Below are 25,898 nucleotides of genomic sequence, written 5' to 3'. Positions count from 1 at the left end.
ATATAAAAGGCATAATTTCTAATTACATTCTTTGTTTTATTTTTATGGGTATTCACTTCACAAAGTATGACAAGCCTTTTTAGTCCCATGTTACATTTTCAGACTTTAAATCTCTCTAATCTCTCTTATTGTGGATATTCATCCGACACAAACTTGATAACTCTCTTTCCTATTTATTCCATTTTTAAAAATGAATATTTCAAAGATTGCATGAGATTACTTCTCCTTAAATGTGATGAACACAAAAATTGGAGTCCATATTGCTCCTGTTTCTGTAAAACTAAAGAGAGGGACACACAGCATTTGCTAAGTCAACATAAAACTTAGGAGTGAAAAAAGGCAGTTGAGGAAGGTAAAAATCAGTCCTGTGAGGACACGAGGGCTGTCTAATTTTAATGCACAAATCCAAAATTCTGATAGTTTAAAAAACTTTGAAGCAACAGAATTTTAGTTGACATGAAGAGATAAATTCAGACAGCAGGAAACAAGAGAAAATTTACTTCTGTCTGGTGGAGGGAAGACCAACAGAAGCTATTGCCAGGCTCCCAGACAAGTGTCTAGTCTGTTTATATTTATTCTGCATGGTTTAGCGGTTCATGAAAGCAGGATAAACTTAAGGAGTGCAATAGCCAGTATCTATAACATCACACATTTTACACGGACGTATACACACATGCTATATATGCTATATATGCACATGCAGCACACACATATAAAAGCTTCTTTAACTGAAGCCAACCTTCAGCTACTTACTTTATGCAAAGAATGTTAATAGAAGGCAATATTTCTGGTTAGGTAATGAAAACTAATTGGGAAATTATTCACTTCCCACTCTTCCCACTGGAGTGTAAAAGACATACAACAAACGTTATTCATGATTCTACATGACGTGCTCTGATTCACCCCCTTCTTTCTAACGGGCACTTCAGAGGAAATAAAGGTTACTTTTTTCCATTTATAATTTCTAATTGACTACCAATGTTTTCTTGTGGTCAGAGATACAAAACAGAGTTAGAAATAGCCTAGTAAAAACAAGCTACAGTCAGATCCTTGGTCTATACTACTGTCACCAATGATGAGAAAGGCCCGATTTCCTTGTTAAAAGATGGAGGCGTAATTGAAGCAATATCTTCACTTCAGATTGATTATTCTGCGACCCTTATGCACATCTTCACTCAGCAATTTGAATTTTAATGAAAGTAAATGGAATAATTAGAATTTCAAAGTGTGTTTGATACAATGAATAAAAAAAAAGGAAAATACTTTTCTGGATAATGTGTACACAAAAGAAAAAGCATTTCGGTGGGTGCAGAAGAAAGGAAGTACAGTTGTGTCTTCACTAGAATAACTTAAACAACTGCTTGCTTCAGCTGCATAATTATACATGAGAATAATGTGCTATGAGAAGCTATGACTTCTCAAATTTATTTTATGTAGTGTGAACAGCCATGGCTTTTGTTCTTATGCCTGTCCTCTCCAGTTGTAAAATATAAACACTGTGGCTGCCCGCACCCATAAAATCTCTATACTGGGCTAATACCACTGGCAGTAAAGCTTTCACAAGAGGGGCTCCACACACCCATACTTTCAGATGATTGTAGGGCACCTATAAGCACACTGCTGATGAGCTGTTCTGCTATGGATTTTGGTTATTTCTTTGGGTGTTTTGGTTTTGGTGTTTTGGGATTTTTTCCACTTGGTTGATTGTTCTATTTGTTTTTTAAAGTAACAGCTATTTTTTAATTTAAAAATGAAAAGTGTGATGAATATTCACAGTCTTGAGCCAACACCCAGAAAAGGATGTGGGCAGGAGGGATGGGAAAAACAGTATGGCACATGAAGTCCTTCTGTCACTGTGGCTGCAGAAGCAGACTGGCAGGTGGTATGCAAAGGACATATGTTACTTAAAAAGGACAAAAACAAACAAAAACTCAAAAAAATTAGATACAATAATAGATACAATACAGACATTAATTAGCCCATTAGTCCTTTTGGCACAGTGCAAGGCAAAGTCTTCAGATAGTAACCAGATTTTATGAAGATTAAGCTACTGAACTTCACCACTGCTCACACTTTTTGCCCATGTGATGGAAATGAGTTCATGAAAGGGAGAAAAAAAAAAGAAAAGCTATTTACAAATACTATCAGAGCTAAAATGAAAAGACCACGTACCCCAATGATTGCGTTCAGTTCTGCCATGGTCACTTGTTTGGCACGCTCCACAGCCTGCACCACTTGCTGCTGGTGCTATAAATGAAGATCAGAAAGAGAATAAAATTATTTGTTTTCTAAATTACTAAGCACAGATTCTTCCTTTTATTGTTTTTATTTGCTTTTCCAACACATGCAGGTCTGACACAACTGTTCTCTAACAGACAGTCAAATTGTGTGTTGATCTGCAAAAATGTACAGGTAAGGGGAGGATGTTTATTTTTATGCCATTACATGCTAGGAATTACACCTTCGCTTCCCAAAAAGCTATTTTACAACCTAGCTAATGGAAAACTGTCTTCTTTTTTGCTCTTCAGCACAATGTGCTCTTGAATTTATATGCCAACTTCAAATGCAAACCAGTTTCCTTACAGCCACAGAAACTTTCTGAATTTTTTAAAAAAGTATTCTGAAAAAGAAAGGTATATATTTTCAACAAGCATATGGCACTCACACTACTGAAAAATGTGCAGATTCTCCTCCTAGGTACATTTCAAACCATTTCAACCATAGGAAAGAAATTTAAAATGCCATTCACAAATCTGTCAAACATGTGAAAGAAAACTAATTATTTCAATCTCTAACACGTAAATTTTAGTAGCTTTAAAAAGTCCATCAAAAACACATGGTCTAATTAACAACATAGTTTACAAGCTTCAGTGGTTATATTATCTCAGTTTGAGCGATACTGTATCACTCAGTATGCTGTATGCTGATATTTACTTGAAGACAACTACTACAAATAAAATAAGGTCTTCATTTTTGAAGCAGATCCATGCCTGTTCAGATCTCCACCAGTGGCAAATTAATCTTCACAGGCAGCCTCGCGGAATCAGGATGACGCGGAACAAACAGGTGCAAGGACAGGTCAGGGAGAACAGCAAGTAGATTGTGTGATCTGCACTGGGAGTGAGACGTCTTTGATTTATAGCCATAGGTTGAACACAAAAAGGAGGGAGATCCTGTCTATCTGGAGTGGTGCTAAAACCATAACAATGAATCCTCAGCTTTGTATCAAAATCAACATCTAGGTGTTTTTTATCACAAAGTTGAAGGAAAAGGTCTCTTTAAAGACTCAAGTCTGCCACCCCATGGCTGTGTATGTGGGCAGAATGGAGCCAAGGTAGAGACCACCCAACAACTTCTCCTGTGCATCCTTATCAGGAGCAAAAAGCTGCACAAAATAAGGTGGGGACCCAAATCCCCAAGACCACCTCCAAAACAAGAGTTAGGTGAAGAGCATCAGAAGCACTCCCCAGGGAGCACCCTAAGCCCCACTGGGAGAGGGCGCCATAAAGAAGGGCACTGTTACATCAGGGGCTTGGAGGACTCAGATTTCACAATTCTCAGTGCAACACACAAACGAAAATGGTATTTTCACTTATAAACTGTCTCCCATAAACGCCCTCAGGGCAAGGAAAACCAAACATATAAATCCACCCACCCATAATTGTCTTGGTTTGGGCCAGGACAGAGTTAATTTTTCACAGCAGCCATGAGGGGTGGAGCCTGGACCCATGTAGGCAGATCTCAGTTGTTATTCTGTACCATCTCATGTCCTCGCTGGGGCTGTAAGTAAAGAACTCGCTTCTGGGACAAAAAGTAGGAGTGGCTTGTGGTCAGGAAAAAGTGGGGTGGCCAGATGGTCTGTCCACTACTGTTTTCATTGTCCTGGGCTACGTGAGCATTTTTGCTTGTATATTACCCTCTCTTTGTACATTTTTGTTATTAGTATTGTTGCCGTTACTGATCATTTTCTTACCTCATTGCTGTTTCCAGTAATTGTTCTTATTTCAACCCGTGATCTCTGCCTTCTGTCTCCCACACTGGAGCAGGGAGGGACGGGAGAGGGAAGAAGAGGGGAGCAGCTTATGGCTTTCTTTTTACTGGGAGTACTAAATCAGGGAGTAGCATTCCTAAACCATGACACTGTAAGAAATGCTGACCTCAACTATGAAAAGTGGAAAAATGCAAATAATGAAGGAGGCAATTTAGAAACACTCCTAGTAAGACTAAAATGGATTTAAGGTTTGTTTGTTTTTAAGCAAGGAAGAATTAAATGAAGGACAAACAAACAAACAAAGGAAATAGAGTCACAGCAGTTTCCTTTAGAGTTTTGTAAAACTACAGTGCCAATGTAAACCAAATTCACCACTTATAAGAAGACAACATAAAGACTAAAAAGCAGGCTGAAAGTGAGCAAACATGTTCTTGGCATTCACGGGGGATGAAATAATGCAGTGTATCAGTACCACAGATAACCAGAAAAAAAGAAAATCATGATACTCCAGCCTCGAGTTCCTGACATTGTGGTTTCATCTCCAGGTCATCACTTGTTAAGGAGAGGTACAGCTTTCATTGATTATATAGCTGAAAGCCTGGTGACACCTGTCTATACATGTCAATAGGGTAATCACAAAAATTATACCATCATTGTCTGGTGGAGATCATTCACGCCCAAAATGGGTCATTGAATTTTTCATCAAGTAATCAAAAAATGCAAAACAAAAAAGAGTTTTAAAAATATTTAGGGGTTTTTTTAATAAAATCATTAACTGGGATGTTTGCAGTCATCTTCTCTTTCCTACCATTTCCTAGGCAATGATTTTTGCACTGAGGTACAGAAAGCTCTAGTACACGAGTGTTCTCTTCCAACACCCATTTACTTAAATCCTGTTCCCAGGGCAACAGGCAGGGGAAAAAAACTTCCAAGAGACCTACAAAAAGCTGGCCTAAAATCACCAAAATTATTGCAGAAATTACTCCAATTTTCATCCAGGATTTGGAAAATAAGTCAACTCCACAAGAGTTGGAATGTTTTCTGTTCCCTTATAGCAAACACAGAAAGAATGGCTCTCGGAAGAATTTGGAAAAAATATTATTTCATTCTTAGGTGAGAGGAAGAGAAGGTGAAGGGTTATACTACCATAATATCACTTTCAGATTTTTGCTGGAGCAGCCACAGAAGGCATCTTTCATTGATTCTAATAGTTTGGGATCAAGCCTTCACAGACAGGAGAAAACCCAAGGGCCTAGTAACACTGAACCTAAATTAGGTAGATAAAATTAAAACTCTTCTATTGCTACCTGTTTTAACATTGATTTAATCTTCAGTGGCGTTGTATGCAAAAGACTGGAAATAGATGGCCCGTAATTAGCCCCTCCATCACTTCCACCTCATTGCAGCAACAAAGCAGACTCCTGATTAGCTCCCTAAAACCCCATGGGGGGCCCACCCCAAGTCACCCTGGGGCTATTTTGAGTTACAAGCCCAAACCACGCATTCCAGTGGATAAAGGCACAGGGAAGTCTATAGAAGGTTGGAAGAGCTGCATCCTCTGCTCACAGCCTTTCTGAAACTGAGGCGGGCTGGTGGCTCTGTGTTACCAGCCATGGCTCCAGTAATGGGTGGGGATCTCTCCATGTAGAGAAGGAGCCCGACAGGGCTCCAGGGACCCACTGCAACCCAAAAAGAAGGTGAAGGGCAGGGAGCCCAGGGGCCAATTGAGCAGTGTGCCTGAACGCCTTCCCCGGGCCAACAAGCAGCATTATGTTGAAACCAAGAGTATATATTAGCCTGCCCATCAAGCGATCATGTAGCTATTTACAGCCAAGTAAAAACAGCAACAACAAAAAAGGGTTACTTTTTTCCCAATCAAGTATAGACACAGGGTTGCAACTTTCACACACATCTAATGCTAGCCTTCCTCCGTGCACACAAGCAAATGACAGACCTGGCTTCTTTCAGTTGCGAGAAAACAGTATTTTGCACTGCATTTAACAGGCCAGAGTGATGAACTCAATACCCTGCCTCACGTGTCACCCAGACTAGTACTGTTTCTCCTTTCTAACTTCTCTTTTCTCTTCTCCCCTCTTTGCTTTCTGTAACGACTGATGTGTCTACACTTGCTTTGTGCTGGAAAACCACCTCCTTTCAGTCTTGCAGTGGGTAGCAACAACTACAGAGACCACAAGAAGGATGTAGGCTTTTTCACCATCACATTGTCTCACCACAGTCATCACCTAGTCCTGGCTCATGCACAGGCACTGCAGCATGAGGGAAAATATCCAAGCTTTTTATGCCATGTCAGAGCTTCCCCAACTCCCAATGATAGGTGAGCTGTGCTGGCAGCAACTGAGCACCAAAATCCCCCAAGTATACACATACCAACACTGGTGTTAAGAACACCTAATTACAGCCTGTCCTCAGCACTGCTATCAACATCCAAAGCAAAACTTATTGAACAATACACTTTGAAGAATCAAACAGGCTTTGCTATGCTTTACTCAGATTATTTTGCTGTTCTGTTATCTCTTTAGAGGAAGTACAGGTCTTGCTTAAGAACTGCAGCACTACCCTTCTGAAAAGCCTGATCTAGAGACAGCATAATGGAACAAGGCTATGCCAAAAATGCTAGTGAGAATTGGGGAGCAAATACACATTTTCTGTGGAGTACAGCAGACACTTTGAATCCTAAAAGGGACAAGTTGGGTCACTGCATGCAGGCACCATAACTCACACAAGATATAATAACCACTTTACAAAATGTAAGAACATTATTAGTAATATATGCCTAAATTGCTAATGAGATGCCTTCCATGGCAGGAGGATTACAAATCTCTGACAATTTCCTTGTACTTACTATCTAAACTCTAGTCTGGGGCAAGTTTAAGATGGAGGCAAATAATTTTGTCTTCTCAGCATCTCACATCTCAGAACAAAACCTACTTCTTTTTGAACAGCACATAAGAACTCCTGCTCTGCTTCTATATAATGGATCTCACATTCCTCATCCAAATTTACTGAACTTTAGAAGCACCTCTAGGGAAAGTATGTACAAAGAACAGCAAGCACATTATGAACCACATCAATCTCATAAAAGGAAAATAATCAACTAATATTATGTTTGAAAGAAGACAACTGCATGCAGCATTTCCTTTTGATGTTTGTTTGCATGTATGCATGCCAGCGCATTGTATTGTACTGCTAAGTATATTTGACCACCTTAATGTGCACAGGAAACTGAAGATCCCTGTTAAAAAATAACCCATCTAGCTTATTATTAGCTACTTCACTGGCAGCTGAAAGGGAAAGTGCACCTTCCAAGAATAGTTTATTAGAGCCTTCTCCAGCCTACGTAATTCTTACATTGTGGCAAGGAAGTTGACAGGGATCAATACTATGAACATTTATCTGGCTTCTTAAACAGCTTTTGCAGGTTGTGCTGAGCTCCAAGTTGCCACAACTACAGTGCTAGCTGTACATCAGCCAGCTTGTGTGTGTCTCATGAATATAAACACAGGCAATACTTACTGAAAAGAAGATAACTGTGATATATGAGTATCTCCAGACACACTGAACAAATACCACTATCCAGCACACGAGGTCGTTCAGCACTTGACAGTTCACAATAATTGCCACAGGTTGCAAGCAGCCACATATAGCACCTTGAGCAGACAGGAACCAGTCCCACCTTGAAAGTCACAGGGTGAAGTGTCTCACTCTGCTGCAGCTGGTAAATTCAGTTGAGAAATATAAATTAGCAGAGGCACTGTCTATGGCTTCAGACACAAAATTAATTGCATCTTACTGGCTAGATCATTCAATAATGTGAGCCATTTATACCAGCTGCAGCAGATCAAAACTAAGTGACAACCTCCAAGTATTTACCTACATCCTTAAAGGCATCCTTTTCACCTTATGCAATAGGAACTATTTTGAGTACTCTGGTACCTCATAACATCACTACAGATGGAAAATTACTGTTGCAACACAGGAAGCCCAAAACCACAGCAGAAATCAAACACACATTGCCCCTGAGGTCCATCTCATCTCTCGACCACAAAGTCACTCTTTCCTATCAAAATGAGAAGCTTGTATTTCTTGGTGCTGTTTTTTACAGTCTGTCTAAGGTGGAGTCAATATAAAAACAAGGTACCAGTTGACTGCATATTTAGGCAGGTTAGGAACTTTGTTTTCAATATATGCTTAGATGATTTACAGCACAGTAAAACTGACTGAAGCCTGAAGATTTTACTGTATACTTTACTGGATTTATCCCTGAAACAAAGCAGACAGTAGTACACAGTAGGGTGATGTATTATAATTGCATCCTATTCTCAAGATCTCTAGCGATTTTGCCCACAATTTCTTACTTTTAAGTGAGTTATCACAAGCCATTGATTCCTTAGAAAGTTAACAAGCAATAAGACAAGTTAACCTGGTGCGATTATGAGGCAAAAATGTTGCCATCAGTGCATGCAACCACTGTATTTTGTTCATTTTTCCCTCAGGCACAATACAAAGGAGCCTGATCACATTTTTCAGCCACTATTCCACAATTAGATTGTATGCAAAATGCATGAACAGCAAAAGCATGCTGCATTCAATCCTCAATTAATCTAGATGATGAAATAAAAAGAATTCCATTAAGACACTCCCTTTCTAAAGACACAAATTAGTCAGAAACCAAGACTAACAGAATACTCAAATCTGAAGACCGGTTCTCTTTCGACACTCAGCATGCCAATATAGACTGATTTAAATATGACCTACTAACATAGGTCAAACAACTACCAAGATTTTCCTAAGCCCAGCATGAAAACTGTCACTATCAACTGCACTGTCAAGACACAAGAAAAGTTTCTTTATGCTTCCCCCTTTCAATCCCTCCCTACTATCTATACATGATGTGCTACCTCTGCATAGCAGATGAAACTGTGACTACATGAATAGAGATTTGGAAGCAGTAAAAGAGCAAAACAGATACTTGTTTCAGATCCATGCAGGACTTGAATTCTGGTCCCCCAGCAATATAGCTGCAACATTACATATCATTTAATTTCCACAAATCCATCTTAATAAGCAGAGAGTACAGTGGCAGTCCTGAACACTGTCAGGTTCTACTTTTGATAGCATTATTCTCATTTGAAATACACACAGATACACACACACGTGCACACATGCAGCACATTAGCTGCACACAGCTTCGTTTGCAGCAGGTTGAGCAGCTCTCTTGAAAAGCAATGGCATTTTATGGAACAGCTGAAAAGGTAGCAGAAATAGTTGGATCATATTCTCAGACATGATGTTTTAGAGATGTAATTCACAAAAATATGCTTTCCAGCTTTGTCTTCCCAGCTACAGATCGTACAATTGAAATAAAACCATGTGCTAAATAGATGTATGCCAACGTGCACCAGCAGACCCCAGTTTCCAGTTCCTTTCCTCCAGCAGGGTGGACAGGGGAAGCTATTATCCAACCAAAGTCTCCCTTAATGAGCCGTACCTTCCTTTTACTTCACACGTGCCAGTTGCTCTAAAGCTCCCTTGCTAGCTCCCACCAACTGCCCCTAAGCCCAGTGCCCCTCAATATCTACAATGCACTCACAATAATACCAGTCAAACACCAATCTTAATTTGGGAAAAATTAGTGTTTAGAGAAATTAGCTCACAGCGAGTTTCAATCTTCTGTTTATATTCCCCAAATACACAAAAAAACATAAAAGTATTTAAGCTAGTAAGTAATCCGGGGGATGCAGAGAGAAAAAAGGCAGAAAAAAAGCTGCATTTCTATGCCTACTGTGTTGAACATCACTACTTGTACCAAAATAGAAGTTTCTGCCAAACTTTAATGCTCATTGCCAAGGATATAGCACAAATTATGTCTTTCCATCATTTTTGCAAGCTGTCCTCTGATTTCAGACCCATAAAATCATAATTGCAAGAAAAACTGTACTGTACATTAAAGAAAAATATTTAAACAACTAAAATTTTGCTTATCACACTACAACACATTCAATTTCATAAATATATTTAAATAACATTATAATAGGCTTTGAGAAGATAATGAAGTTACAGTGATAACAACACAGTGGAAAGTCATCTGCAAGTGCCAAGAGATTCATAAGGAAACCATGTCAATGCAAAGTTCCACTTTCATAATAGATACGATGAGGCAATCGTTTACATCAGAAGTGGTACAAATGACTACCTACCTCTTGGGACAGGAAGGGAATGACTTGTGCACATATAGCATTCAGCCTCTTGACAATTTCTGCCTGCAAGTGACAAGAAAAATATGAGGTTCAATTATGTAAATTCTAAAATGCAATTGTCACCCATGAACGCTAAAGAGACATTTTATTTTTTTTCATCTCTGGCAATCCTCTGGCCAGGACATGTTATCAAAATAATAAAAGTATTTGGACATCAATTAAAAAATATTTAGGAAGCTAGTAATTTCTGGCTTAAAAGGTCCTCTTAAAAAACACTGTTTAGACCAAAGACTAATTAATTTTGATTACACAGTCACAGGCATTTAAAGAACAAAACCTTTAGGAGATGTAACAAAAAAGATAAACAAAATTCTGTGTATCAAACTGAACTCTCTCCTACAATGCAAAAGCAAGGATCGTTTGCAATTACAGCAACGCTGCTGTAAGCAAAGGGAACAAATAAACCATTTACTGCTAACAGTGCATATCATGAGAACACTAGCATTGTAATATACAACTTCACTAATAATAATTCTACCACATATTTCAGAAAGAGAAACTGCAGTCTTGTATCACACTTATGCTTTTATCAAACCCAAGGTTAATAGCAGATACTTTCATGTTGCAATTGTGATCAGAAATTAATAATATACAATTCTGTATTTTCATGCTGGAGATTAATTCTTATTCTGTGTATTTAATCTGCAAATCTCAATAGACACAGGGAAGATTTGGTGAGATAACACAAGAATTACAGTTCCAAAACCAGAATATTTTAAGCAACACAGACTTCCCTACAATATATCATAACTTTCTTATAATAAATTCTAACCAGGATCAATTCCTCATTATACAGTAGGACAGAATGCTCTTCCTCTTGCAAAGTCACTAACCGTATGATGAAGAGATACAAACTTGTGCAATTTAGCCTTCCTTCTTTTAACAGCAGACCTTCCAGCCTTTTTGCTATGCTGTCTTTTAAATAGCAAACACTTAGGAAAGAATCTATAGAACAGAAAGGCTCAGAAGTAGCAGCAAAAAAAGCCAGAAGGTCCCATAAAATAAATCTGGGTTCGAGGAATATTATAGTTACACAGCTACTTAACCTTAACAGACATGGTTTGCAAGAGGTAAGAGTACATATGAAACTAACTCTGCCCCCTTGTGCATACTGTGTGATACACACAAATTACTAATGCTATTTTGCAAATACAACAACTTAATTTCTCTGAAATCCATCTAGACTCCCATAGGTTATTTATACAGCAATTTCTATGCTACACTATCCTTGTATCTTCTCACTGGCCTGCGCTGTTTATGCAAGTCCTCATCTTGTTAAAACATTTATGCATTTTAATATATGTTTTAGATTCGTCTACTACCCCTTTTCTATTTATTCACCAACACAGGCACCTTATAGGACACTTCAGAATACGTTCTGTTCACCACAAAGCTAAATTATCTGCAAATTTCAAAGTTCTCTACATACCTATAATATCAGATATCTCACAATGTAAAACTTAAATATTTCTTTAAACAGACAGTGTTCACTATACTAGTTGACATGGAAATTTATGAACTGCTAGTTACACAAAGCAGTACTGGAAGCGACAAGTTGTGTGCATCTAAGCCTCAGCCAGAGAGGCTGCACAATCCAATACAGCATTACTTGAGAAAAAAACATTTTATTACAGAATTTAGACTGTAATACCAGGCACAGCTGTCGAGTACCGGAGCTGTAGTGGTTCAAGCATCATTAATCTAGTAATTTCCAAATTTTGGGTTCCAGCCACACTGCTATTTTTTAAAGGAATCTCCCAAGTGCTTTAAAGTCAAACAGAAAACTACACATTCTGTTCTTCAAGGCTTTTCCATATGAGCAGAAAATTACAAAGTGCCCCTGCCTTGGCATAAGCTGAAGCCCCTCTGACCTGCCATTTAACTCACATATATGCCATAGTAAAAAAAGGCACATCACGCTTTTTTTCTGCTGCAAAACAACTCCTCCTACCTACCTTTAAAATGCCCGTCACAACCTTACCCACCTTCTGCACAGCTCCTGGGGGGAGCCTCTGGAAAACCAGTCTTCCACCTCAGCCACATTAGCTGGATACCTTACTGCACTGCTAAGAAAATGAGAACAAAACCGGCTCGAAGTACCATGCAGGAGCTCAGCATCTAATTTTAAAAGGCTGGAAGATTCATAGATTTTAAGGCCAGAAGGGACTGTTACAATTGTCTTATCTGACCTCCTGGGTAACACAGGCTGTAAAACTTCACTGGCTTCTCCATCAAACCCATAAATTACAGTTCAGCTGGAATATAGCTTAGTCAACAAAAATAATTTTATTCAATTCACTCTAAGGCATTTCTTCTCAGTTAAGGTACTCAACCATAGCTATTTTAAGTTATTTCAGCTATGATGTTTTCCTTTTGATCATTTCTCTCCCCCTTCCCTAACAGAAGTATGTCTCTCTTCTACTGCTCTTCTGGCCAAAAAGTGGATGAAACATATTTGCTCAATATTTATACAAAAATACACCTCTGGCAGATTCTGAATCTGGGAAACGTTAAGTGAAAAAAAGTTTTCCAAAAAGCTGTAAGTAACTGAAAACAGGTGACTGAATATGAACAGTTACACAATTGCAATAAATCTCTTGATATCAATCCCACTGGAGTGCAGAAAAGCGAGTCCTTTCATGCTGTATGCAGGGAAGTGAGCTGATGGAGACAGCACCCAGCTCAGCCTATGGAGAAGAAAAAGAACTTGCTAAAACAGCTTCAAGTGATGTGGAAACATTCCCCAGCAACATTTCTGAGCTAGACAAGGGGCCCAATAGGCCAGTCACAATAAAGCCAAGAAGCCCTTGCTATACCAAAGTGCTTACAATTTTTCCTTATTAAAACAGTCTTCGTTTCCCCTAATAGTGAGTGTCCCCAGTTGCACGGTTGTGTGTACATTTTATCACCCTCAACACTCAGGCAGCAAGGAAACAGCCCAACTGAGTAGCAGACTGCAGAGGCACAGCACGACCAAGACAGAGATTGCCTGCCTTTGGAGACCAAAGGCATGAAGCAAAACACTGTGTACATGCACAAATGATAGGAAGGGCATTACACATTCTGTACCAAGGAAAGTCTTACACCAGACATTTTCACATAGTAAAATACGAAGTACAGTCTGTTTCGACACTGCAACTGTTTCTGCAATTAACTATGGGAGATAATGCCACAGCAACAGGCTTGATTGTCTCCCACAAAATGTACAAGAGAAAGCAGTTAGCCTCCAGAAGCTAGTTGAGTGGGTTTCTTGCGATGCTGCCCTAAAACCTGAAGGCTTATACTGCTCACACAGGTTAGCATCTCAGTAGACCTATTCCTACTGCCCCTGGTGGGGGCCTGGAAACTCACTCTTCTTTGCATAAGGTACAAACTCTGACACAAAGTAAAGAACAACTCCACATTTCTACACTCATACAGATATTTAAAACCTTACATTTCATAACCAATTTAGGGTCTCTTTTTTCTCTTAGACATCAGGTCAATGGGCTTTTCATGATCAGTTTAACTGGCAGGAGAAGGAAAAAGTATGATTTCATAAAATCAGTCATTCAGTTCCTCACATGAAAAGCCTAAGTTGCCTCAGAAACACGGCTGCTTCCACAATCATCTAATTTTACCTCTTTTTTCCCATGGGACTAGGCTTTAGAGAGGCTTCATTTATTTACAGGTCCTTCCACCGGGCTTCAGTTATCAGCCAATAATACTGTGGACACACACACTTCTAATGGCCTATGTTTTGAAACCAAGTCTAATCTGATGGCGCAGCGCCCAAACTCCTTTTCCAGCATAGCCATTAAAGGATGTAGGTTATTGCTGTTGTCACCATTGATATTTGTCATTGTAATGTAATTAGGGCTCTAAAATGATGCATTACAGCCCTTGGCAGAGCTTCTATTAAAATCTTTTCTTCTGCTCACTGAACTGCGACCTGCTTTCTGATGAAGAACAGACAGACAGCTTTAGGGTGAGGAAGAGATTCATCAAAGTAGTATTTTCCAGCTCTGGAAATAAAATAAATAAGTAAATAAATAAATAAATAACAGGGCTACCTAAGAAGAAACACAAGGGGAGAGGGGATGGAGGAAAGCAAACAGCACATTTTAATTTCATCTGACCGCTTGAAACTCTGATTGCATCTAACGAATGTTTCTTAGGACGATATATTCCCAGCCTGTGAATTACATGGTTAATCAGGGTTCTGTTCTGCTATCCATCAGCCTATGCCAGCAGTGTAACTTCCAATCACATTTATAGGTTATGTGGGTCATGCATCTTCGAACAACTACATTCACGGATATCCCATGTAAACTGGCACAGATTCTGAAATGCTTTTGCTAGTGTTACTGAATGTTATAACACTATTCAAAGCTTCATGAAAGCTCCTGATAAACAACTGCTAAATTATTGCCTGTGGATACAGCACGATGCTCTGAAATAGCAATAATGGCACAATAAAAGGGAGACTCTTCATGCCAAAATATAAAAAAGATAGCTTTTGCTGCCACAGTTTGTCAAATCTGCTAACACACTAAGACACTTCTATTACTACTTTCCCTAAACCAAAAGATGCTTGGTTTTGCATAAACGCACACAAGCGCGGAACCAGAAAAGATGAAGCAGACTCAGAAACAGAAGACTTGGGCTGGAATTGTCTTTTTACTGATGCAATACAAGGTTGTACTGTGTCCATCCTTTGGGAGAGACCTACAACACAGTATTTTAGAAGTTCTGATCTCTTTTCATAGTTACTTACGTGGCATCATTTTTTAAAAAGAGACGATACTTAAATCATTGTGCCAGAATCTGATCCTAGTAAAGGAATGAGAACTTGTATCACTTAACAGTGCCTCAGCATTATCTCAGGGATACAACACAAGAGTAACAGCTAAGGTCCCCAGTTCAGACAACAAAATCTTTTTATCAAAGCTGATAAGTTAAATGATACTTAATTTCCTAAATACGCCTAAAAATCTGACCCCTTAAGTTCATAAGTGCCTATAAAGGATTCTGAAAAATGTTCAAAGATAAGTCTACGGACAAGACTATACCTCTGGTTCCACAAGGTAAGATAACCCAGTCCATTAAGAGGGCTCAGCAAAACTGGACTTTGGGGTACAACCACAGCTCCACAGCTATCAGTTGGAGGTGAAGGGGAGCATGTGATGGACCACTTGACTTCTAAATCCCTTTCAGAATTACAACATGGTGGTTTAATTCCATTTACCCTTGCCACAAACAGCTAAAACAGGACATAAACACATGGTAAAATATGGAAATGTGTTTAAGTGCCTTAATTAGCATTTTAGCATATGTCCAAATACTTAGCACTGATGGAGATGAAAAGAGAAGCAAGAGTCATATAAACTCCAGATACTGAAGTACTCAGAAACATCCTCATAGACAGGGAGTTCAGAATAAATTTGTTGCTTAAAAAATATCTATTAGTATTCCCCTTTTTCTGGAAAAAATCTAAATGATTCTGTAAAAAAAAAAAAGAGAATTGGGATTTTATTTATAGTATATAAGCTTCAGGAAAATATTTCCACTATATTTCACAAAGTTCCATGGTTATTACAATTATAAAAAAATTGCTGGTAAAGAATTACCACTGGAGGCTCTAGGTTTGTCAGTGGAATGGAAAAAAACCTACTATATATGTATTGTTGAAATAAAACAGAATAATAAAACATTATTGGGAAACCCATTTCAGCAGCCACTAGGAAGAAGAATATATGCAATTACGCTTTCAGAAAAATAATCTGAAACAACTGTTATTTCAGGTTTAATTTGTTCTACACAATGCAGCCTTTGCCAAAAAGATCAATCTAGTTTATTAAGTGCTTACCAAGAACACATGCAAACACCCTAAACAAGCATTTCACAAATTAGTGAGAACAAAAAACATTATTACACTGTATGAAACATATCGTGATTCTGAATAAAGCAAGAAAAAAGCTAATCTTAGTATTTCACAGAAAATTAACTCTTCATTCATAAAGAAGAATGTGTTTTGTTTTAATCACAGACTGTTGTCTGGAAGTGCTTACTCCAGTTCTATGGAACTAGAGGAAATACTGCAAGCCCTGAATATCAAATTTCTCCTCAGCCCTAAAGAAATGGTGTTTGGAAACCAGGACTCAAAGAGCCTAGTTTTGTAGTCAAAGGAAGTGGAGGGGAAAGTTCTAGATACAAAGGAGACTGAACAAAAAAATTATTCTTTGCTAAGCCAACTGCTGATGTTTATGTATGAGTTGGATGTAAGCAGGGTCATCAGAGTGCCAAATAATCACGGGTACATTGTCTACCTCACTTCCTTACCAAATTTCTTTTCAAATAACCCAGCTAAGCTCTTAAAGTACTGAAAACATGATAGTCAGCCTCTGTAAGTTAATTTCCATGCCTATTTTGCACAAAATGCTGCAAACAGCAACACAAGCAATAAACTGGAGTGGCAGGCTTTTCAAAATCAATTTTCTAATGTACGTACCACTCAGTGGGCTGCTGAAGTGAACTGATAAGACACAGCTCTTATTTAATGTCTGAAGAATCACATGCAGCTCAACTCAGAAAGAAAGGATACATATTGAATCATTCATGTTTAAGACAATAAAAAGCAAGTCAAGTAAGGTGACATACAAACATGCATCAAGCCTGCCACCTGATGAAGTCAATGTTTTTTGTAAATATCAACTTTTATCAACAAGTAGGCAAACAAATGAACAGCCTGGAGATTACCATAGTTCTTCAGTTTCTCAGGTTGCCACCAAGCTGCATCCTGCCCCACCCTGACACCAGAAACTGCAGAGCATCCAGAAAAAAGGCTGCAAGTGGAACTTGAAATGGCAAAGACTGGCTTCAATTTCCCTTCCTCAAAGGCAGCAGGAAACATTTGCTGAAAAATCAGACAGAAACAAGTAAAAGGACACTGCCACAGGAAATGCTGTTTCCATCAGCAGAGCTTTGAAGTCCTCTATAAGGTACTATGCCTTCACCTACAAGCAATCCTCAGCATTTCACTGCAACATTTTTTTTGTGAAATACGTCCTCATTACATAGGGCTGAGATATTTTCATCACTCTCCACCAGCTGAAGGATCTGACTTTATAGTCAGAAACACAGGAAAAAAAATGTTTTAAGCTTATAAACCTGTGGCATCACCCTATGGCTCAGAGTTTAGTATTTTGCATCTATCTCCTAGCTGCAATTAGGTCAGAATTTCCAATTTTAATCTTTCCTCACTGCTGAAACACAATGGCACATGCACAATCACCAGTCTCTAACTACTCAATTTCTACCCTCACACACCCCATCAAAGAGTCTGACCACAGTTCTGCATCTGCTGAAAAAGGCAGAATCCAGTCTGAGCCTGCCCTTGTAACTATATGCATACAGTGGTTCTAGTGTGCAGTTTTAATTTAACTGGATGAAGAAAATTCTCTATTTATTTACATCTCAAGTTCATTTATACTCTGTTTCTCAGGGGTGGCAGGAGAACTAGTCAGCAAGAAATACCACAGATAAGTAGTTTCAATGTGTACATCACAAAAAATTAATCAAAGGAAAAACAGTTGAGAGTAAAAACTTGTTCTCAGTATGCTTATGTTTGGCTTGAGGTGGCCTTAAGTGCCCTGAAAAAATATTAAGGAGGCAACATTTCCTGGACAAGCTGAAAATATCTAGCAGTTGAATCTAAAAGAAACCATGCTTTTAAAATTTACATACATAAGGCTTTCAAAAGGGGGTCTTGATGCTCTTTTTAGAAACGTTACCACAAAATAAACGCTAAAATCATTTTCCCATTACAAAATGGAATGCCAGTGTCCATTTCTGACCCCTCCCTGCACTTCACTTTCATCTGCAAATACACACACAGGAAGACTCAGAAAGAGCTACAGGCATCTAGTAGTCCACATACCCTATTCTATCCACTCCCTGTATTATGGCTAAAGTGCTTACTCTGGAGCAGTATGCTTCAAATGTTAATCACCAAGAAGCTGGTATGCTATCAGAGTTGAGAACTGTGAAGATTGCGACAGACTTTCAGTTACACCTAAAAGTTGTACTCTTCAGTCTTGAAGCTTGCAGAAAACACGACAATCAGTGGCAACACACAACGTTCTGACAAGAAAACTACGTTTCTCAGTAAGTGTTGTGTTGTTGCAGGTTTTAATGAACTACATAAATCTGATCAATAAACTTATAAAAGCGGTAATCAGAAATCACCCATAAGAGATACAATGTGACTGCTGAACTCAAGTTTATTTTCTTCCAAATTTGTCTGGAGCTCACGAATCAGTCTTTCTCCATCAGGAACAAGGTTACCATTTCTTTTCGCCTCTGGTTTCCTTTGCTTAACCTGACTCAGCCCTGCAGGTTATGAAAGGTGGAGCCCATAGCCTGCCTGATTCATTGATAATCACACTTGATCGTGTTTGCTTCCCGAAAGATAATACGAGGAATAAGCACACTGATCTATTTGATGGATTTGTTAGGTCTAATTACAAGAATTCTTAGAGTGTTTGAAAACTTTGTCATGTTTCGCCTTCAATCCTTCATCTCTTCTTCCTACCCAGCAATTTCACAATACATCGTGAACAGCAGTCAAGGTATTTATTTAAAGGAAACAACATTTTAACTCATCTTCTGTTGCAAATATGCTGTTGTACCATGAACAGGAGCAATACTCAGATGCACTTTCCGTAGATTAACGTAACAGATTTTAGTATTTGAAACAATAGACAAAAATACTACCCCTTTTAAGCCAATACAGAAGCATAATTTTAACATCCTTGAAAGAGATGAAAGAACAGTACAGTGAATTTTGCAGCAATGATATAATCAAGCTTCAATTTTGAATCCTTGTAAAGACAGAAATTCAAATAAGGTATATTACTGTGCTCACATTTAAACCAAGGGAAGTATGATACCTGTTAATTCTTTCTGAGGATAAGCAAATGTTTCATGTTCCTTGGTGGTCTTTATCAAGTTCCAGTTTCTGGAATAAAGTGATCATCTGAGAAGCAGAGTAGATTTAAGACACCCTTCTCCCTTTCTTATCTAGAGAGTTTTTTTGTTTGTTAAATCAACACTCCACAAGTGAAAGTTTACTAAAACACTAAGGGTGTATAAATAGGACACATTTTCTTTTACTCTGAATTTAACTGCAAGTTTCAAACTCATAATTTCCTCATGCTTGAGAAGGCAATGCCACAGTCCTACTGAAGCACCAATTGAAAACTTCCATATTGCAGCACCCTATATGGAAGGGCAAGGTAGGATGAACAAACTATCTACCCATCTTGTTACTAGGGGTTTACACCATACTGCATATGATGACACAGCCAGTGAGGATCCCAATTCCCTTTCTCTGGAGCAGGTTGCCCTGAGAGTAAGGGGGACAGTACCAAGAAGCTAGCGAACCAAGTGCATTCATCCAACGAGCAAAGACTGGAAGTTCCAGCATTCCACACATCTCTGCCACCACTCAGCTGATACTGATTCACATTCACATTTTCAAAGTAGAAGACTTGTTCCGACAACTAGCTCAGCAGGAAGGGATTCCTGATGAAGCAGAATGCTGCTTTCCAAAGAGGAACAACAAAAAAAGACTGTAATTCCAACTCCTATTGAGGAGAAAATATTGATATGAGTTGTCATTGCTCATAATTTAAATCAGTGGAGATCATAACTATCTCTGCTGAAAATAACTCATTCAGATTCCAGCATTTCTGCAACTAGGGTTTCTTGCTATTTTTTGTCCTAAGTGATGGAGAACAAGGAAAGAACAGGTAATTTAATCCTTCAGCATGTGAATACCTAACAAGTGGTAGTTTCACTAGGGAAATACATCTAAAATAATCAGGCAGTTTACTATTCTCTTTTAAGCCTTCCTAAGAAGCCACATCTGCAAAGCAAATGCTAAGACATTTGTAAGACATGCACTCTTAATATGTTCAGGAAATTCACCTGTCCAAGACAGCAGGATGCACTAAGTACATCTTCACATTCAATTCCTTTGAATGGCATTCCCCCAGTGAAACTCCTACCAGAACAGAGAGACTCTGAATCAAGCAAAACTAAATGGCATTTATCTTTAAAGTACATCAGCATTATTGAAATTTTCAAATACTCTTTATCCATGAGGGATTTCAACATAAAATAATTTTAAAGAAACGACAATTTTAAGAAAATGCCATAAGAAGAAGAACAGGAAGAATGGAGCAAGAACTCTCTGATTAGAAAATGTAAATTTTATGGAACATTTTCCAGTGTGTAACTCCTGTGAGAACATACTTGGTGCAGAGAGCTACTATGAACTGCACTAATTTCAGAAAAATGCTCAAGACGCACCATATGTTAAATGTGCTTTCCATCATACTGCACCTACAAACTTTAATAAAAACATCTACAACATGGAAATCACATCAAAATTAAGCAAATGTAGGGGGTAAATAATCAACCTCTAAACAAATTAAACATGTGATCAACACATTTCTCCTTAAAAAAGTTCTTATCAGAAAAGGTATCAGTCAAACAAGATTCCATCATTAAGTATCTCGAATTTACACCCATGATTCCTCTACTATAAAGACGTCTGGACCAGAAATATGGACTACACTCTCATCAGTTATGCTGTGTCTGCTCTTGAGATAGAGAGAAGGCTTTCACTGTTGCCTCATATGCACTTTAAATTGGCATAAAAACAGGCACTTGAAATGCACAGAAAACTTCATTTCTAGACACACAAAATCTTCAAGATGAGACTTTTTGTGAACATTTTTAATCAGAAAACAAGAGCACAGTCAAATGAGCAGACTACATGGCAGCAAGCTGCTCATCCTTGTTAGACATAGTTCTCTGGGCACGGTAAGGCACTCTGTTTCACTTCCTCCCTGCAACCAAGTTGTATTGTCATCAACCATATCCTAAACTTTTCACCTCTCAGCTTAGTATCGTGATTTGTATAGCTGAAAGTTTCCGAGCCACCTGTTAGATACCTGGTAAATCAAATCACCAATATCCAATTGCACAGTGAATTCGAAACAATAAATAAATAAAAACTAGTGTAAATTAGTGGTGGTCACACCAACTTGGTACTGGTCAAATGAAGAAATTAAATGCTGTGATCAAAACCATGAAAAAACCCACACAAACAAAAGAATGCATATTTATCAGTTAAAGCAGACAGCATGAGAGACAGTAAAATCACATTTCCATGGTCAGTTTGTTTTGGATTTTTTTTAATGGATCTCTGGCTTTTTGCCATGGAGTAATTCTATGGTTTACCCAAATGCAGTCTCTGGGCTTGTTAATTTTATATTTAATTTGCTAGGTCTGTATTATTGCTACTTTTTTAATCAAAAAGGTTTCAGGCAAGCATTTAGACGAAAAATCCTAACATTTTTACCCACAGAAGTACACAGAGGTTCGATCTATTCTGGTTTATGAAAATCTGTTTTGCACAAACTATGATAATTATTCCTTTTTGTAATAGCAGCTTCCCATGACAATTAGAGACTTAGTTGTGCTATTCTGTTTGTATTAGAAATTTGCCAGAATACAAAAAAGAAAACCTTAAAATTATGGAATTACCTACTGACTGTTTGCAAACCTGTTTGTGTAAAATCATTATCTGTTTTTCAAAAAGGCAACAGAAAATGTTGGGAGGAGTAGAAAGGGAAATAGGTTTGATGACAAGTGGATAGCTCAGACTGTTTCCTTTGTGTGAGCTTCAGTGAAGATGAGAGAATAAGCTGGAAAATATTAACTTTCAATATAAAGAGAAAGCAGTTTAAAATTACTCATTTATTTATTGAAATAAGTCAGTTTTTACTATGTAACACACCATGACATGTGGATGAAAGCAAAGGAAAGAGAAGTGAGAAAACATTTATTTTTTAAGTCTTTAGGAAGGGATGTAATACTTTCACCATCACAAGTATAATTTCACTCATGGACATAAAACCAGAATTGCCTTAAACTAGCTATAGAATAGCCCAAGAAGCTGGAGAAATTATCAGAACAGTAAAACCTCGCCAATTCCTCAGTTATCAGGACCTGAGGAAGTCTGTTCAACAGTGGTTAAAGCACACCTGTGAGTACTTCAGTGATACTCTTGAACACCATTCACATGCACCAAACAGCACTTTATCTTAACTCTGTACCTGTAAACAAAGTCTTGAAAATAGATGCCATTTTCTGCCAACGCAGCCTAAAGCAATACAAAATCACTCTCAATATCTACTGCAGAACCTGTGTAGAACTCATTTGATACGGTTGTAAATTAGGCTTTTTGCTACTCTACTGACTAAGCTAGACTGTAGACTGAGATATATTAGAGTCTTGTTAAATTCACAGTTGTTCTGCCTCCAAAACTGGCACCCCTCTGAGGAAGGGTAACCACAATAGGAAGGAGTAAAGTGATGCTCAAATAAGAGAAAGCGACTTGCTTTACCGCCTAAATTTCACTGCTCCATCGAAGTGGAAAAGCACAGCAGTATTTCAGTGGAGAGAACCACATGTCAAACCTTTCTCCTGTACTATGCTAAAGACAGCTCTCAGATTAGTACTTCTTTTCCAAAGTCCAACTTTCATTTACACTCAAAATTACTTTTACAGCTTCTCACATGTGGGGAGGTATTCCATATACTGATCAGTGAAGATTTAACCAAAGCTGCGATCCTCATTGCTGAATACTAAGCCTGTTTGCCTAATCTTTTGATATTTCACATTGTCATTACTTTCCTTCCTTCCTTCAACCTCTTCAACAAATAAATCAAGAAAGAGCCTTGTACAGATTCACTGCCTAGTAGGTTGAGGCTAAAAAGACACTGGGAAACTAGTTAGAGAGCTACACCAAGAGCCTACCTTAGACTAATTCTGCACAGCTCCACATAGAACCATCAAGCACAGAAAAGTTTATCCAAACCTGTATTTTCTCTAACTTTACAATATAATTGCTTCTACCAGAGAATCAAGATCCCACTGCACTGCAGCCCCTGCATTTATAGCTATACATGCATTGCGAAGATTTGCACATGCAGGTGGCAGGCACGGACACACACTATCACAAGGCAAGAAAGTTTGTTCCAGGTTTCCCAAAAAAATTCCACCCCTATAAAAAAAGTAGTATTATCTCATTGTCCAGATGGAGAACAGAAGCTGATAGGATAGACTACCACAGGCAGACTTCCTTAACACAAATCAAAGCACTGACTGTATTACCACTGCAAGGCACATCCCTAGAGCCATTAATTGCAGCTGGATGGAAGACAGCAGAATTCATAGGGGAAGCAAAAGAAGGACAAAACTGTCTTGGGAAAGAGCACTCTGCCCCAAGCACAATGCTCTAGGAGATAAACACAGTCACTTCTAAGTGACTCCCATCTAATAGCATCCCACTTCCCATTTTTTAACATACTGCTCTCCAAACAATTCTCTGTGGTAAGGGCTATGCTTCAGGAAATAGTATTACTTCCACTTACCAGACAGAGATCTGAAGCAGTGAAAGCCAGAGGTGAAGTCTCCAGAAGGTATGCAATGGGATTTTTAAAAATACGTAAACACACTAGACATGTAATTCAGCAGAAAGTTAGCAACAGGTAAATGCTCAAGATTTTCTAGAATTTCTAAGCATGTGGGGGTTTCTACTCTTATCTACAGATACATAAATGGTACCTTTGCATCTGAAAAAAAACAAGGCACATCACCAGAAAAATTTAGGTATTAAAATCCCAAACTTTGATCTTCACCCCCCTTTGATTCCCCACTCCGGACTGACACAATGCTGAAGTCACCAAAAATACATAGAAGTCTCCATATCCAGGACTGAACTCTGCCCGAATTATTCCTACATAAAATACAGCAGCAGCACACTGAAAAAAAAAGGACTGGAGAACAGATAGATTTCTATGTAACAGCTTAGTGGTTAAAGAGTTTAATCAGAGCATTATATGCATTACTTCAGTTCTTTCTTTACTTCTCCTTCCCTGTCTAATAGGTTTCTGTGAGCACTGGAAAGACTCTCAATTTTTTCACTGGAGAAGGAATGTCTCTTTTCCAGTTCCTGCTCAGAATCATCATACCTGAAGAAACACTGCAGGCTAAACCGTGGGTTTGGGGCAGAGATTGGAACTCAGTAAATTTGTCCAGCTGGCCAGAGTCTTTCTGAGGGGACAGCACAGCATGTGTCTCTCCTCTTTCAGTTGGACTGAATCATTAAGGATCTCGTGCAAAGCAGATAGCTTCCTGCTGGGTATCCCAGTCATTTTCCTGGGAGAGAAGAAATGTGGGTCTCACTAGTAGAACAGAAAAATAGCTGAACTATGATGAACCAAGAGCGCTACCTTCAACAGTTTTTTGTTTAAGAAAAATCAGTACTGTGCTTATACTTTCAAATAAATTTCAGGTGCCACTCTTCAAAAGGTGATTCTGAGAACTACCAAACCAAGGCAGCACGCCCTGGCAGCATCAACTTTGGTGGCTCAGCCTTCAAGCAGTGAGGCATCCGAGACACTCCTGCGACCTCAACATTCCCCTCTGAGCTACCCTTTCATATGTGATGGATTTCTTTGGCACTGTACTGAATCTCTTAACTCATCCCCACACCACAAGCATTTCTCTGCCCTTGTTCAGTGGGCCCTGCAGCTCAGTGGTACAAAAGTGCCCACAGCATTGCTCCCATCTCGCTCCAGAGAGCAGTCAAAGTGGCTTGTCCAAGGTCTCACAGGAAGCCCCTGACAGCATAGTCCGGAAACTTGCATCTGGATTCCCCCCAGGCCCTAAATCCTGGCAGCTGCATCTCATCCACCTAAGAGCTTTCTGCATTGCTTCACGTTAATACAGAGAGGCATTTCCCATGTCTACAGATTTTCAGGCTCTCCAGGTTCTATCACAGGCTTAAAAAAAAACGCTCTTGACCCTTAATGCAGTGCATACTTACAGCTGCATTTTTTTTTGAAAATGTGTAAACTAAGATTATCCCAGGATTCTTCTCACCTACATAAAGATATGTTAAAAATCAATGTTTTAGAATAAATACACATGAGTTCCAAGCAGAAAAGAGAGCTAGTAGTAACTAAAGAAAGGACAAAATATCCTAATTTCCTACATTCACAAGGCCTGTATGTCCATTTGACTGAAGGCATATTTGTAAAAAAAAATTTTGCATATTCGAAGAAGCTGGATGTATCTGCAAAGAAAAGTCTTTCATCTTTCCACAGAGGTAGGTTTTAAGTGTGTAACAGCAAGGCTGCTAATGTTAGTTTTAAAAGCATCTTGTATACATACTTGAAAACTCATCTTCAAATAGAAACCTACAACCTCAGAAAAAAAAAAAAAGCAGCCATATTTATGCTCATGAGGGCTCTCCTCTTATGGAGGAGACCAACAGCCTTATGGTGCTGTTGCTTTTTACATCTCTATCTACATGATCAAACCTAAGTAGATTGTGGTTTTAGATAAAATGTCAGAAATAAACCATTCCTCAGAAATTTCCAGGACACCACAGGCACATAACCGTAAGAATTTTTCTTAGGCTGACAAGTGAAACATGTTTTGGTATTGTTGGTCTGTAGAGATAAAACGGGCAATATGGGGGGGGGGAGAAAACTAAATGCCTTATAGAT

General features: G+C 38.6%; 1 protein-coding gene across 3 annotated transcripts in view; it reads right to left on the bottom strand.

Moving 5' to 3' along the window:
• The window catches only part of TLE4 (transducin like enhancer of split 4), a 100,663-nt gene that overhangs the window by 59,930 nt on the left and 14,835 nt on the right, over positions 1-25,898 (bottom strand). For 2 of the 3 annotated variants that reach the window (XM_017806245.1, XM_017806246.1), the window contains exons 5-6: positions 10,210-10,272; positions 2,173-2,247 (exon numbers count right to left, since the gene is read on the bottom strand). In XM_017806245.1, the coding sequence (XP_017661734.1) occupies positions 2,173-2,247; positions 10,210-10,272 (138 nt within the window). The remainder of the gene's footprint in view (positions 1-2,172; positions 2,248-10,209; positions 10,273-25,898) is intronic. The other variant, XM_017806247.1, reaches the window with a different exon arrangement.

This window comes from Lepidothrix coronata, unplaced genomic scaffold, assembly GCF_001604755.1.
Source record: "Lepidothrix coronata isolate B3197 unplaced genomic scaffold, Lepidothrix_coronata-1.0 Scaffold14, whole genome shotgun sequence".
Lineage (NCBI taxonomy): Eukaryota > Metazoa > Chordata > Aves > Passeriformes > Pipridae > Lepidothrix > Lepidothrix coronata.
Note: the sequence above shows the minus strand (reverse complement) of the source record. Positions and strands in the feature narration are given on the sequence as shown.